This window comes from Protopterus annectens, chromosome 8.part0 (assembly GCF_019279795.1).
Source record: "Protopterus annectens isolate FY-2018-M chromosome 8.part0, PAN1.0, whole genome shotgun sequence".
NCBI classification, from domain to species: Eukaryota; Metazoa; Chordata; order Ceratodontiformes; family Protopteridae; genus Protopterus; species Protopterus annectens.
In genome coordinates, this window is record NC_056741.1 from 459,927,966 (window position 1) to 459,945,595 (window position 17,630).

Below are 17,630 nucleotides of genomic sequence, written 5' to 3' on the forward strand. Positions count from 1 at the left end.
TACTTCATGTCAATTTTGGGAATCCTCCAAGTTACATCATCCTCAGATATAATAGATATTCCTCCATATTTAAAGACCTCATCAGGCAACATCTCAAGCAAAGTTGGCAGTGCCATGATTGCTCCCCAGGCTAGTGAAAGCGGATAACATATACATACTAAATCTAGAGCACTTGATAATAGTTTTCAATCTTACTCACAAACACTGGCTAATCTACAATGTATGTACTGTACCTGTGTACTATGTATGTATTCTACCTATGTTCCAAATTTCAGCTGTACACCACAAATCTATTAATTACCTTTATTTTTTAAATTAATATTTTTTTGTTTGTTCTCTCCACTGTAACTGTTTATGTGCAGCATACCACTGTAAAAACATGTCTCTTGTAATTTGTGTGTATACTGATCATGTCCAAATAACTAAATGTGTCTGTAATTTTTCTTTGTGGAGCTTTTCTCCCTGGGCCTCTGCTGAAAAAGGGCCTTTTCGGCTCAGCCAGACACCCCCAGTTAACAAATGTAAAAATAAAATAAAATAAAAATATTTGCACTTGTACGTCCACTATTGCAGTTGCTGTCCTTGTAATTTCAGAAGACAGTTGTCAGTGTACATGTCATGAACCATGTTTGACAAATGTTCTGAGTTCATGTACTTTGAATTGTGGACAATTTCCACTGAAGGTTTGTTCAGACACACCATTTCTTAGAAATATTTTTGCTCTTAACTCTGATATTACCTTTTCTGTCATTACCAAATCAATGCATATTACTTCTGACCCTTTTAAATGTACAACCACTTTATCTATGAAGAACGAATCTCTCAAAAGCTTCTCATTATACAGATGTACTGCTGTGGTATTGACAACTGTTCTCATTGATGCAGCAGTACTGATAGTGGTTTGTGGTTTTATTTATGTATATATTTATTTTTATTTCATCAGCTAATGATTATATGTGGTTACATGTTTGTACTATCATTTGGTTCCAGTTAAAGTTGCAGAGTTCTTTTTTTGTCTAACATCACTGAATCCTTTAAATTTAATACATTTTTCTTACTATATAGATTTAAGATGCTTTAAGAGCTGTTTTGTAATTCTAGAATTTTTATTCTTTGTTTTATATTTCAAGAATGTATTTTATTTAATTTTTTATATCAGTTTTGTGTACGATTACCATAAAGGTTAGCACTGAGTTTAACATATCAGTTAAACATTTCATCTTAGTTTTAAACAGTCATTTCAGAGTCAAGTATTTTGTTTGTATGTTTTTTTCACTTCAACTATTTTTGCCTTTTGTTTTCTGTATCTATATTTGGAGAGTGCTTTGGTTAAGGCAGTATAGAAAACTTAACACTGCTAAGCCATTTGATATCCACTATGGCTTTCTGCTGTCTTCAATTTGTGTGGCATTGTTAAGAATAAGAAAAACAATTCTGGGCATAGAACTTCATCTCTGTCATTCCCATGGGCCCAAATGTATCATAGTTAGCAGTGTGACATGTAGCTTTGCTGGAATTACTATTCTGGAACAACATAGTAAAATGACTCAAAACAGCTAATTGGCCGACTCGGCACAAATGATGAATCCGATTACCAATACTAGACTGTTCTTTGTGATAAATTCATACATTTGTGACAATTCAAGCTCATTATAGGCTTCTCTTATTAAAATAGCATTTGTCATTGATAACTACCCAATAATTGACATTGTACATCTACTGAGTCCATCGATAAGGTTTCCTGAGGCCATTCATATGGCAGCAGTGACAGTCCTCACACATTGCTGTGTTGTCTTATATCCTTATACACAGTCTCATGTCACACTGGAGAGAGGCCCCATCACTGCAACCTGCCTGTGGTTAGCCTTAACTTCCATTTTGTAGTCTTAAGGATAGTTAATACTTACTAATTATTTGTGATCCATAATCAACATAAACCTTCTTCATTTAAGTGTTGTTTATATTTCTGTATACCCCAGACCTGACTATGAGATTTCCTGTCTCCTTGGGTATATTCATGTTCAGCTTTAAACAACAGGCTTGAAGAAAATGCTTTGGGTGTCTCTCTGTACTAATCCAGAGGTTGTATAGTAGTAGTAGTAGTACAGTCCCAGATGTGGAAGAAAAAATAACACATATAGCCTCATATTCCTTCAAATTAATGAAGGTGGGTTTGCAGTCTGACATCTAGTTCCAATTCAGTTCTTGTCTGATGAAATATATGCAAAGCAGATTATACTTCTGAAAGGTTATGTAATACTTTATGATAATAAATCAAAAGTCCCTGATATGACCAAGAATGTTACAAGTTCTTAGGCTTAGACATCTATAGCACAACTTCTACCCTATCTTGTAATTTGCATATGATCCATTTTTGTCTGTTATATACACAATATGTCCATGGCAGGGCTAGCCATCCAGCCATGTAAACCTTGGCTCGAGATAATTGTCACTGTTGAAGTGACACCCCAACCCCATATGTAAAATGGGAAAAAGGGGTTGAGGATGGATGGATGGATATACACAATATGTAGTATTATATTTGAAAAATTCATGTTTCTCTTTTCTCTATGCCCATTATCCTATAGTCTGTCAAAGGCCTTTTATAAGTCCTTTAGGTTTTCTTTGTTATTCTCCCAAACCAACAAGATAACATGTTCATACCATTGTGATTTAGCAGTTTCTTTGAGCACTTGCTCCATTGTCTGCTGCCATATAGCTGTTTGTATATATATATATATATATATATATATATATATATATATATATATATATATATATATGCATGTATGTACAAAATTCAAAATGTGTATCGTATCCTGCTACTCTCACAGTCTCTTTCTCTGATGTAGTGTGACTGACCTTGACTCTAGTGAGCACACTGGACAGAGTAACAGACTACTGGGGCTACTCTGAAAGTCAATTTGTTATACAGGAACAATCTTTTATGTGTATTAATTATGAAAAACTCTTTAGAGGTGTCTTCTGCTTCAATCTATGCATATTCATAAATTGTGGTAATTTAAGATGGATTCCTCTCCCTCACACAGCAATACCATTACCAAAACCACCACAGTCAGTGATGTAAAAATCTCTTTATCAGAGAGAAAACTTTCAGTAAATAAGACTGTCAAATTTTTGTTATATATTTTACAGTTCATATTCATGAGAATTGACAAAAACTATAATATTGAATAGCCTGTTTGCTACACAAAGAAGTTTTCTTTTTTTATAAGACAGGTTAGACTATGCATGGAATATGCACTTAATTGTTTAGAATCCTGAATATCATAGCTGACCGCAGTAACGTGATGATGGGTGATGAAAAAGAAGCTGATAAAAGTTCTGACATTTATTTTGCTATAGTTTCCTTAGATCAAAGCTAAACTGACTGATTTCATCCAAAAAGTGAATCATGAAAAAAGAGAAAATGTGAATGTTTGTAAATAGGCTGATGCTATTTTGTGTTTGCAACCAAAGAAACAAGTTGGTTTTCAAAGAAAGTTTGAAACAACTGCTCACTTGTTTGATACAGGATAAAGCTCACAATATCAGCAAGTGGTAACAGCCCCAGAATGTGAAGAAAGGTCCTGACTGTATTGATTACAAGAATGGGACATTTGTTGCTTGCAGTTGTTTTCAACAAAACATATAGAAATTGAAAAGACATATAAACTTCCATCATCAGAAGAGGATATGGCTTTTGGGAAACCCATCAAATGTGATTCCTTGATGCCATAAGGGAATGTCACAAATTATATATAAATATATACACACACACACACACACACACACACACACACACACACACACACACACATATATATATATATATATATATATATATATATATATATGGGGTCACTTCAATGTCTCTGCTGGACAGAGGCACAGGGAATTAATCTAAGGGGGCGGCGAAAGCCAACACATTCTGGCTAGGCTTATAAATGCCTTCGGGCAGATAGCTTAGTACCTACCTATAAATATATATATATATATATATATATATATATATATATATATATATATATGTGTGTGTGTGTGTGTGTGTGTGTGTGTGTGTGTATATATATATATATATATATATATATATATATATATATATATATATATATATCTATATGCATGTATGTACAAAATTCAAAATGTGTATCGTATCCTGCTACTCTCACAGTCTCTTTCTCTGATGTAGTGTGACTGACCTTGACTCTAGTGAGCACACTGGACAGAGTAACAGACTACATCAGAGTTAGGATTGTTAATCAAAATCATAAAGATAGGTTTTTCTAAAGAGACCAGGGCATATTCAATGCAAGATTTACCTAATATAATGGAAGATAATCAACATGTTCATTATTCTCAATGTGGAAAGGATTCGAAGGAATCTGCTTTCTTCCTTAAATGTGGACAGATTTTATTGCATGAATCATTGATTATTGAGGACTAATGGTAAAGTTCATCCTTGTGACTGTGAGGTTCCTCTGAATGCTGAGCTAATTTGTCCACACAATATTCTTGGCGGACCATAAATTTCTGTAACTCCATATATTCCCGTGTTTGATGACTGACTGTTTCATTTGTACACTTTAAACTTAAGATTTCATGACTTGGTTATAATTTAACTATTTTCTGTCCATTGCTGTGGGACTTGCCAGTCCCTCTTATTCCTGTCTCCCATCTGCTCATTCATCACATCCAGGTCCAAGAGCCAGGTATTCAACTAGGCAAAAGCCATACAGAGCCATTTGTTTCTGTCCAATGAGCCTTATCAGCTCATTGGTTGGGTGTGGAGTCACTGATTAGATGCTGGTTCCATGGCAGTCCCCACCCTCAACCTAACCCCTCCCCAGTGGGTGGCTTGCAGACTACACAATGACCAAGGAGAAGTATGCTTACTTACAAATATGCTTAAATCCCTGACTCAGAGGTGTATTCACTGCTGAAGAGCACGCACCTTCCTGGTTCTTACACGAGTAACCCACTAGCAGATGTCATTAATGTGGTAGGCATAGCCACCTCCCTCCCTCCCTCTAGAATAGGAGAGCTGGTGTCAGCCACTCAAAATGAGCACAGGTTTCCTGAGTTGCAGTTAGTGCTTCACCCCTCTATGATACAGGGCTAGGCCAGTTACCTGTCTTATTCTTCTCTAAAAAGTATCACTGCACATAGCAGCATAATGTTGCTGTCTTACATTTGACAACAATGGTGGATGACTTACCTCCATAATGAACGTTATGGATAAGGAAAAAGATGATTGCCTTGAATGGTTGGCTCCATAGCTGATGTCATTCTGGGAGATTCAGTACATCTGAGCATGGAAGAAGATACTAAACATTCATTCTTTCAGTCTTGCATTGCCAAGGATGGCTTGCACCACTCATTCCAGGGCTTCCCCATACTGGCTAGAGCCTTTGCTGCTCCCATTGTATATTTTTTTCTCGGCAGAGTCCAATTAATAGATCTCCCAAATAAACTAAAATAAATCAAGCAACAGACAATATCAAGATGGCTCTCTAAATAACAAACGGCCTAATCTTGAGGCTGTGCTGCATTTGCAGTGCATATGTCTTTGTGTGTGTGTGTGTGTGTGTGTGTGTGTGTGTGTGTGTGTGTGTGTGTGTGTGTGTGTGTGTGTGTGTGTGTGTGTTATTACAGAAACTTGGTTTAAAAGTACAGAATGTACTATCTCTGTTTCAGGGTGTTGTACCTACCATGCCTTTCAGCCCACAGGTAACTGCAGCTGAGTGTCTGTACTTATTAGGATCACGACATTTCTAGGCAGATCCCTAGAGACACTGAAAATAAACGTAAGGTCATAATCACATTAAACAGGACAAACTGTCAGATTATAGCATGTTAAGGACCCACTTTGGCTCCCAGAGAACCATGTTAGGTTTCTAAATACACTGGATAAACTCCAACAAAAATTCCATTATCATAACAGAATTTAACTACCCAGTGATAAAGTGGGACATCTATACTGCAACTGTAAATTATACAGAACAATTCCTAGATTTTATAAATATAAATTCCCTGGACCAAATTGTCAGGGAGTCCACTACAGGACAAAATATTCTTGACCTGGTCCTTATCAACATAGCATTGAGATCAACTATCCTCCTGATACTCCCTTTTGTAGCTAAACACAATCATAAACTGGTGACATTTCCTTCAAAATTTCCAAATACTTACATACAAACATCACAAAGTTTAGAGATTTCAAGTGTACTAACCCTCAACAAGTCTATGATGAAATCTCGAAATTCTAGTTTATCTGTATTACCTAATATACTGACACACAAGTAGTTACTCAAACTTTATGTGTACCTAAATAAATGCATTGACCCTACAGTTCCTACAATATCCAAAAAATGGGAAGTTTAAAAGTTAACTAGCCTTGTGGTACACATGTATAAATAAAAAATACAATAAAAAAAGAAAGTGTCATAAACTGTTTAGCAAAACAAAAAAAAACTTCAAACCATGGTTAGCATTTAAAAGCTATTGAGTGAACTAAAAAAACATCAGGAATCCAAAGGCGTCATATGAACTTATACTAGTATCAGAAGCTAAAGAGAATTACATTAAGGAATAATACCCAACATTGCTCAGAACCTGTTCAAAAGGAATATCTACTCAGTCTAATATATATATATATATATATATATATATATATATATATATATATATATATATATATATAGCCAACATACTTACAAACAAATTCAGTGCAGATTTCACGCACTACTTTACACAAAACAACAAAACAAATTCTGCATATCTCACACAATCTCAAGTCCCTCATAATAATTACTGAACACTTGCTAAAGGTACTCTACAAGATGAAAAATGCATCACCCATTGAGCCTAATATTGGATACTGTTCCTTAGCTGGGCCTAATAATATGCCTGATAAACAGTAAAATATGCCCTACTGGACCTGCTTGTACAGTATACAACCTGAGCTTGGCTACTGGCTTGCCCTTGAAGTATGATTTATGGCTGTTGTAATGCAACTTCACAAAGTTGAACCCACTACTGACCCTGGAAACTACAGACCCATTTGCTTGACTAATCTCACCTGTAGCTGGCTTAATTAAGTATGATATCAAAAAAAGTTTGGCTTTTTTAAACTTAGATCCTGTCTAGTAAATCTGATAGAGTAACACAAACCATGGATAGTTGGCTTGCTGCTCATACAGCATACCTCAACCTGGCTAAAACATTTGACACCACACCACATACTAACATAATAAACAAGCTGAATGAGCTCCAAATTGATCCCTATATAGTTAGGTGGATAGCAAGCTTGTTGAGGGACAGAACCCACGCAGTGAGGGTTGTAGGTGTATCCTCAGTAAACATGAAGGTGTCCAGTGGTGTTCCTCAGGGATCTATGCTGGGACCCTTACTATTTGGTATCTGCTTAAATTACAAATGGGGATCTCTAGCTAACCAAGTTTATAGAAAACTGCAAACTTGGTGTCATCCTCAAGTGCCCCTCTGATACTCAGAATCTCCAAATGGAACTTACACATCAACAGCTGGTGCTCAAAGAACTAGTTAAAACTAAATGCTATAAAGTTCAATATTGACACATTTGGTATACTTCCTTTCCTTCATCGTATAATATACACAACACCCCACTTCAAAATGAAAGTGAGGTGAGAGACCTTGGAACATTGGTATATCATTCCCTTGCCTTTGACCATCACATTGCAGCAGTGGATAAAGAATATTTTTATCTTGTCAAGCTAATTGCAAAAGGTATTTCATTTACCCCACCCCCCACATTCTGCACTGATCAGATCTATTATCAACTACAATGCCTCTTTTGGGATGTAGCTTACTAGGCTTATAAAGCAACCGGAAATACTTCAGAGGTTACTAACTAAAAAGATTGCAGACATCAAAGACAACAGTTACCAGGAATGGCTGGATGTATTGTCCTTTCAGTCAATATCCTTTAGGCTCCATAAGAGTGATATGTGCCTTGCTTTTCTGGCTATTAGGGATCCAGTACTCCAAAATCTGTTATTCCCTATTATCAAACAATCCCATAAAACTAATACAAGGGATCTAAATCTGCTTCAACAAATGAACAAATATGATAGGGAGATAGATCTCTCATGCAATGCTTACCCCTTCTCTGGAACAAAATTCTACTGTAAATTAATGCAGCACACTTTCTTCCTTCAAAAGGGAGTTAATCAACTGGCTGAGTATCCACACATTCACCCTCTGGTATGACTGACCTGTTGCTCCTTGTAAAACAGCCAAAGCATAAATGGCCAGAGGGACAAGTTGCCTTGTATATTCTATGATACTATGATAAGATGCTTGTGATGGAGACAACTATGATCTTTGATCAAATAGAAAGGGTTTTTCATTTTTAATTTACAGTTAATATATTTTGAGGTGTGAACTTTGTTTCCTGTCAGTTAAACACTGAATCTTTCAGTTTTAATTAGCTGTAAGGCTAGCCTCCCAGAGGTATAACATTGGCTCTAGGAGATAGTCACTGTTGAAATGACACCACAACCCTATGCACAAAATTATGCCAGTCTTGTTGATGATTTTCAAAGGTTATGAATGGCACTTATACAATTTAACTTATTTTACTAATATAGCCGAATGTGGTTTGTTCGTCTGTGGCTAGATAGGGAGATGGCATTTGAATTTGATGGTGTCAGTAAAATAAAACATAGTAAGTGAAGCACTTTTGTGAATTCTTGATGTATGATGGTTTAAAATTGTATGAAGATCCTTGAGTGTATTGATGAATGTAGAATTACTGAGAATTATTGACTAATTAAATGAGATTCTGTCATTTTGTTTTTTATGCATATTCTGTGGGGTTCCACAACTGACTTACAGGGAAATGTGCTGTACTCATATTTGTTAGCCAGGAATCCTTTATGATTTGAAGAGTTTCCTTGTAATAAGATGTATATTATGAGCGTCCGACTCCTTGGGTAAAGATGAAGCATTGCTTACTAATGGTGGGAACAGATGATTTTGTCAACTAATTTGGTTACGTGAGTTGAAAATTCTGATGGAACCAGAATTAAATGTAGGGGTAAGCTGGTTGTGAATGGCTTGGGTTTGTGCCTAGTTATGACATTGGACTACATGCTTTCAAGGTGGTGTATTAGGATGCTAGTATTAAGTGTGTCCTCCTTTCCAGTGAGGAGACATGTGACTCACATAGATGATAATCATTGGCTGATTTCCTTTTACTTGTTTATAGCCAAGCTTATTATTCATAAATAAAATGCCAGCTATTCTAAAACTCAAGGCCCTTAAGGCTCTATACTAGGACCCCTCTTCTTCTCTGTCTTCATAAACAACCTTCATACTACCATCACAAATGCACACTGTATCCAATATGCAGATGATTCTACCTTGATATGCTCTACCTCCTATCAGACAAATCTCCTATCCTAACTTAGAATACCTTTAATAGCATTGAAAACTGGCTAACTAATCAGCAACTGCTCCTGAATCCTAACAAAACCAAGCTGCTACTTTTCTGCCCTACTCATAGTTCCACTCATCCATTCTTTACTATTAAGTCTAACAATGGCACTATTATCTCCCCAGATGACCAAACTAAGCTCCTAGGAGTATTAATAGACAACAACCTCGAATTTGCCGCACATATTGACCACACTATTAAGTCCATTAACAAAAAGCTAGGCTCCCTTTACAAGCTCAAACCTTTCCTCATCTCTTTTGCTAGGGTTGCTATTGCATGTACCCATCTTCTCTCCAGTCTCCTCTATGCCTCTCCAGTATTTACAAACCTTTCTAACACTAACCTCAACAAACTATCCTCCTGCTACAACCATATAGCTAGATTTGCCACTGGTATGGCATATAGGACTCACCATTGCAACAACCTAGTTCAACTTGACTGGCTGGAATTTCCTTCCCTTTTGCAGTTCAGCCAGCTTATAGTAGCACACAAAGTACTCAACCAGCCTGATAATACCTCAGCTCTCAAGAATGCTATCAGCCCACATAATGCTCTCAGGCCACTTTGATCCTCATATAAATTATTGGTCCTAACCCTAAAATCTAACAACACAGCAGGAGATTCTCTGTTTGCTAACTCGGTAAAATTTGGAACCTACTTCCTGCAGTTCTTACCCAAGAATCTTCTCTACCCCATTTAAAAAAGGCCTCAAAAATACTTTAAATCATACTGGCTCTGCCCCTGCCTAAACCTTGACTAACCCAACCCAACAACTTGGTGTTTCACTACTCAACTGATTGTTATCAAGCCAATCATTCTATTGATCAAATGAGTTATATTATAATGTACAGATCTCCCTGCTTGTCACTGTGTTAAAGCTTTAGCATGTGGTAGCGTATTCCTACTGTGCTAAACTTTGTGAAATGATGTATGTATATTCTTTTATTGGTCTGTTAAACTTTTAGCATGTGGTGGCATATTCCTACTGTGTTAAACCTTGTGAAATGATGTATCTATATTCTTTTCTCGCTCTGTTTTAGTATTATTGTATTATTATTATTATCTGTTTTTGTATTAAGAAATTAGGCTTTTCTCCCCGGGCCTCTGTTGAAAATGGACATGTAGCCAGTTGGACTATCCCGGTCAACAAATGTAAAATAAATAAAATAAATAAATAAATAAAACTAACCAATGTTTATTTGAGTAAAATGAAAAAAAGGCTTCCACCACAATGAAAAGTTCACTGAGAAATTCTGTTAAAATGTAGGTTTTAATAAAACGAAGAAATAAAAAGCACAAATTGTGCTGTTCAAGTTGCAGGTCAAACAGGATAAGCGCTTTCAGTTAAAAAACCTTCTTCAGATCCTAGTGTGTAGACCTGACTTACTGCTGTTAAATATCGATCCTTAATTGCTCAACCAATCACATACAGCAATCAGATGCACGCCTTCCTTAAGCTTCCATTTCATTTCTTAATTAGGCTTCTCTCTTTCAAAATAGGTTTAATAGGAACTACTCTGTTGAGCCCTGGAAATAAATTAGCTCTGAGGTTCATGATCCATTTGCTTTCTTCCTTTTCAGTTTTGTTGACAATGTCTCCTCCACGGAGGTTAGTAGTCACATTTGAGACAACCATAAAGCTAAATGAATGCCCTGGATTTTCAGACACATGTCCATATAGGGCATTAGTTACCACTTTATTCTTGATGTTTAACAGATGGCGAAGTATCTGTTCCTTAAACTTTCTATTGGTCTTTCTGACATAATAGGCTTGGCACAAATTACAAGTGCCAACGTATATAACATTCTTGGTGTTGCAGTTAGCAAAACCAGAGAACTTATATCATTTGTTAGTTACCAGATGAACAAAACTGTTGGAACATTTAATGTGGCTGCAAGCTTTGCAAAAGCCACATTTCCAAGTTCCTAACCTATTTCTTCCTTCTGTACTCTGCTTGTTAGGTATTCCATCATAGTTGCATAATAAATCCTTTAAGTTGTTTTTATAACCAAACTTAGGTGTTTTCCCTACAATTCTCTTAATTTTACTGTCAGCAGTTAAGACTGGCCAAAATTTCTTGATGGTTTCACGGACATCAAAGGAGTCAGTGCTGTAGGTCATCATGCATCTGAGACTGTTGCTGTTCCCACCTTTCTTCACATCACTCTGCTTCCGTTTCGAGTAGTACTGTTGCCCTTTGTTGTATCGAATGGACATTGCTTTGCCTTTACTCATGACTAATTGTTTTTCATTATAGCCTCTTGAAGCAAAATTCTGTAAGAGTTTGTCTTGTTCCTGCAGAAAATCATCATCGTCAGTACAGAGCTTGGATATCCTGGTCACTTGATTTTCAACAATATTCTGAAAAACATGTCTCGGGTGTATGCTATTGTAGTATAGCATATGGTTCCTTCAGTTTGGTTTCCTGAATATAGTGGTGCCATTTCCTTTGCTTTTATTCATTGAAATTCTCACATCTAAAAACTCGATCTCATTTGCTGACATTTTCACTTCGAATTTTAGAAAGCTAGTTGTACTTGTTAAATAGTTGACAAAATCATTTAGGCGTTGCATACTGCCCTTCCATAGGAATATAACATCATCGACAAACCTATTGTAAAAGATGATGCATTCCTTCCATTCATTTTTCATATCCATTTCCCATTGCCTTTCCCATTCAGCTAGGACTATATTGGCATAGCTGTTTGCACAGGGGGTGCCCATGGCTACCCCCATTTCTGCCAGTAGTAGCTCTCACCATAGAGGAACACATTGCTCTCCACGACCAATTCCAGGAAGCTGCATACTAGATTCACATCCATGTTTACTTCAAAATGAGAGGCAAAGTCCCTTACTGCTTCTATTCTTAGATCGTTGGGTATGCAAGTGAATACATTGTTGACGTCCATTGTCACCAAAATGAGGTTGTCTATGGAGCTTTCTTGCTCCATTCTTTCATACAGTCTCTCCAGCAGCTGACCAGTGTCCCTCAATACAGTATGTGCGAAAGGCAACAACTTCTTGAGTTCAGTTTCCACATAGATTGAAATGGGCTCAGTGACCCATCCTCTCCCTGAAACTGCCGGTCTCAGAGGGAGGTCAACACTCTTCTTATGAATCTTAAGCAACCCTTTGATAACAGGTATAGTTGGATATATCATTTCAAGAAAGTCATATAGATTTTTATCAATTGCTCTAGTCATTAATTTGTCATACAGGACATTCTTTACTGAGGAAATCAATCTGTCTACTTGATATTTCTCGATTTTGTGGTATGTATCACTATGGCTTAACATATCCTGCATTTTCTGGGCATACTGTATTGAATTCATCATTATTAAAGCTCCTCCTTTGTCAGCTGGCCTGAAAATAATTTCTTTCATTGTTTGCAATTCTTTTAACACCTGAAACTCATCCTGTGTTAAATTGTAATAGTGTTTACTTTTTCCTTTTGACCTCCGTTCAAACACCTCATTCTCACATAACCGTAAGAACATCTCCACAGTGGGATGATTACTGGGGACAAAGGAGCTTGGTTTTTTCAACACAGACGATGTATAGTTTGTAGCAGTATTTTCATTGTCAAAAAGACACTTCAACGTAATGTTCCTACCAAAGCACCTTAAGTCTGTCACTAACTCACTCAGGTCAGAACGTATTGAGGGTATAAAGCTCAAGCCTCTTTGCAGAACACTCTTTTGGGTAGCTGTCAACCCATAATCGGATATATTAATTATCAACGAAATCGATTCATCTAAGCTCACTGAGGTTCCTAAGTTACCTTTCTCGTTTTCCTCTCTCTGCTTTCTGACCTGGATCTCCCGACATTTTTCTGTGTTAATAAAAAATGGAGTTGCTGTAACAAAGGTGCATGGACAGATCCCTTCTTTGGTATCACGCGGTGCATGGACAGATCCCTTCTTTGGTATCACGCTCGGAACTATTTCACTTGAAGGCTGAATGCTTCCTGCCGACGCAGTGTCTACATTCGCTGCATTATCATTTTCTGTTAGCGATGTAATGACCTCGAGCGTACCAGAGTCATTGTTAACTATACTACCATTAGTCCTATTGTTAGGGGTATTGCGAGAGGCTAATTCAGGATGTTGCCTATTAGTGTGTGTATTACTATGTACTTTTTGGTTTGGTTGTTTGTGAATGTCTATTTGAGTGGAATTTAACATTTATGTCAAATTATGACCTATCTATGACAGGGGTTAGATTAGAGATATGTAATGCAAGCAGATTCCATATGTGATAATGTAAGCTACTTACAGAGGCAGAGCTTATATGTCAGGGTGTTAAACAGGTGTTCATGGGTTATGGGTATGATGGTGAATGTGGTCATGCCATAACTCTTAACCTAATTGTTTACGTGCTAAAACAAATAGTCAAGTTAGTAAGGGTGAACCTAATGTTTTAAAATGCTGAAAGGTTACCCTTAGTAAACTCTAATCTGTTATGGTATATTTGTGAATATTTTGTATCATACTGTTAATTGATCAGCGTTAAATTTGAGGTTATGGGCACAGAACAAGTGAGAATTAGTGCACTATCATCTTTTGTCTCACAGAAAACCCATGCACTTTTCTAATTTTGGCTTTAAAACTGCCAAAACATTGAATGTCTGATTTTCTTGAATAAGTGCTAACAAGACTTAAAGAATACTTACTTGTATAACAAATGATTTAGAATTATGAGATATACAGGATGATGGGAGGGTAATGAAGCAGTCTATCTACTTTTACACTTTTTGCTATAAACCTACATCTTGTTTCTTCCATAAATCACATTTCTAGCCCTTGCAATAGCAGCTTCAAACACTTATAGTCTATTTACATAATTAACTTCTCCTGCTACTTACTTGTGAACTGCCTACTGTTAGATCAAAGCACTTCCCTCCTTGAACTTACCTACTTTTCAGAAGTTTATACAATTTGTATAAGATTTTTTAAACTAAAACTTTTATTATTTCTGACTGTAATGTTCTGCACAAAATTATTTATATAATTTTTATGTTTTTATGACCAATTTTTTTATTATATCTAACTGTAATGTCTGTCTACACAAAATTGTAATGTCAGTCTGTATCAAAATTGAAAGTTATCTTCAATGTACTGTACAATTGCTAACAATTATGTTAATATTTTGTATGTTTCCTGGAGCTTTTCTCCCAGAGCCTCCGCTGAAAATGAGTTTCTGATCCAGTGGACTTTCCCTGTTAACAAATGTCAATACATAAATAAATAAATGAATTAAGTTTCTATAGGGTAAAGGGTCTACTTTATTGACTCAGACACCATCTGCTCAACTGTGACCAGTTATCTGGTAATTGCTTAAGTCATGATGTACTTGTGATCTGCAACAAGTTTTTTGAAGGGAGCAAGTCTCCTTTACCCCCCTTCATGTGTCAGCTCTGCCTCTCCCAACCCAGAATACAAAGATACTTCCACTGAGGTCACACAGTGGAAGTATCTTTGTATTCTAGGTTGGGAGACTTGTAGAAAGTATATTTACAGTCCCAGTCTGTGTATTTGAGAGTGTTGCAATGGAATAACAGACAAATATTCAGTCACGAGTAAATGAGCCACGAGCAGTTGAAGATCGAGTAGGTAAGATAACCCAGAGTAACACTGCAGGCAAGCCTTACCTATATGCTGGAGACTGAAGGTATTACAAAGGTCATACATGACTGATGAGGGTCATGCTACATCTTCCTCCTTTATGAATGGGTCTATTTGATCAAATTTCAGTTGATGTAACTTATAATGCCCTGGTTCAGAAAGGCTTTCTGTGAAGTATAAAGTTGCACATTCATTAAGTATGGAAGATAACAGTGATGAATGAGAAGCAAACTCGAGAGGTTATTTCTTAGAGGAATAAACCTCTAACTAGAATCCAGGTTTGATTGGTGATTAGACTTACAATGATAAGTTTGTGAAAGGAAGACAATCTCTTTTTCACTTAAGTCAATAATCGTACTAGAATCCAAAAATAAAACTATTTCTTGTGCAAACGTGTCATTACTAATCAATTTTTAATAACTAAGATATAAAATAATATATTTGAAAACAAAACCATCTGTTATAATCTGTGAAGATTAAAGTAGTAACCAGATATTCTTGTAAAACACTTATGATTACAATCATAGCCTCACTGTAGATTAGAATCTGATTTAGTATGCTAAACTATGACTCTGTATAGTGGATAATTTTCATTTTCTTTTTGGAAATAATGGTGCAGTAATGTTTGTACAAATATCTGAATGCTGATGATCATATGTACTAAACTGATAATGTTTTATTGCCCTACCAGGAACTCTTGGAAACAATGGAAGCTCTTTTGAACTAGAAATGTCGCAGATAGGGTTTTCAACACACATTCTTGAGGTAAGGTGAGCTCATACACTGATTAATCTGTATTGTACTGCTTCACAATATCCATTGCATTTTATGATTGTGTGACTTATACTAAAAATTTGCTACATTAAAAAAGAGAAACAGTTTCAATTCTAATCAATTTTCCATTAAATGCAGTAAAGGAAGCCCAGTTTAACAGAAGAATGCTAGACAACAGAGGTGTATGAATGAGATGCAAATCATTCTTCTTCACCTTCACCCTCCAGTCTGCACTAACAGTAGCAGAAGTTTCTTCAGAAATACAACAGTAGATGTTTTCTTGAAATGTACTCTCCCCGAACACTATAATGTAAGTATTCATAGTTTCATTAACAGGAGATGCACACTTCTAGCCATCATGTTGCTTCTCGATTTGCATACTTTTTGCCCAGACTCCAGATTCTGGTTTCATCTTCCCTGTTCTTGCAATCTCCAAGTCACCCCTGTTCTAAATAATTCAAAAGGATGCCATGTTTTGCCTACAGCATACTCCTGCCAGGAAGAAGAAACCTGCAGATAGTCTTCCCAGTAATTTTCGGACAAGCATACATTCATGGCATCAGAAACAGACATCTTTATATCAGCTTAATTCACTTAATAAGTGGCAATGAAAATGAGAATGAAATTTAAATGGTACATAAATAGAGTTACTTGCTGAATAATGGCTGGTTTATTCTTAATAACTAAAAACTATGTGCATTTCCTAGTATTCTTTCCTGGTCCCAAATAATAATATATTTCTGCTATTAAACAATTTGTTAATGTCCATATTCCTTTTCTGTAATGTCAATTCATAACATTCACTGATTAAAGTAAAATCTTCCCAAGAAAATGCTCTCCCATAATCTCTCTTGTTTATTCAACTTGTTCTGCTCCATCACATATCCCAACAGTTGGGGGATGGCATAATGGTTAAGGCGTTTACCTCCCAAACAAGAGTTGCAGTGTTTGATACTAAGAGAGATTTGCTAGGCTTAAAATGGTCCTCAAAGCCAGCTAGTCTAGTACTTACTTATGAACTAACAGCAATACTCATAGTTATAATAATGATGTTCTTCATATAGTATACTCTTTCTTATCCTAATACGTTTGATGTGGTACACATGCACCTTCTGCAGCTGATATTTTTTTCACCTTTCTCCAGTTTTATGTTGCATGTGCTGTACATACTAGTCTACAAATGTTTGTGTTGATATATCTTCTGTTGTGCTATTTCACCTTTATTTGTTTTATTATGCTATTATTATATGTTTCTTGAGTGTGCACTCCCAGGCAAGGTCTGAAAAGGGTTTGTTTAGTTCAATGGTGTACCCCAGTTACAGATACGGACAAATAAAGTTCCCCTGCTAATTAAATATATTGTTACCATGGCTTCTAGTACCTTCTTTTTTATGTATGCAGTTACTCTTGTTTTGTTCTCCTCTGGTTCATGGCTTAAAATTCTAAATTTGGATTCTCTAAAGGTCTTTTTTGGTATTTCTATCTGGCTTCTGAATAATAATAATAATAATAATAATAATAATAGCAATTACCTTCTTAATTCTTCAGCGACTAAGAATGTTTTCTTTGATTATAAACCTATATCGATGTTCATCTCAGCTTTGTTGTAAAGCTGCCAGTTAACATTTTTAATGCGAGTCTGCCTAAGCTTTTGTCTTTTTACAGGAAGTGGTTTGCAGGTGATTTTCCTTTGTTGTTTTATTATCATTCTTTTTCCATAATTGACAAAATTATTCACTCTGGAACTCTTCTT

The 17,630-nt window shown here is 36.0% G+C and overlaps 1 protein-coding gene across 1 annotated transcript in view; it reads left to right on the forward strand.

Annotated features, from left to right (window-relative positions):
- The window catches only part of ITGA10 (integrin subunit alpha 10), an 837,220-nt gene that overhangs the window by 399,650 nt on the left and 419,940 nt on the right, over positions 1–17,630 (forward strand). Inside the window, exon 10 of the mRNA XM_044079978.1 lies at positions 15,795–15,868. Within this exon, the coding sequence (XP_043935913.1) occupies positions 15,795–15,868 (74 nt within the window). The remainder of the gene's footprint in view (positions 1–15,794; positions 15,869–17,630) is intronic.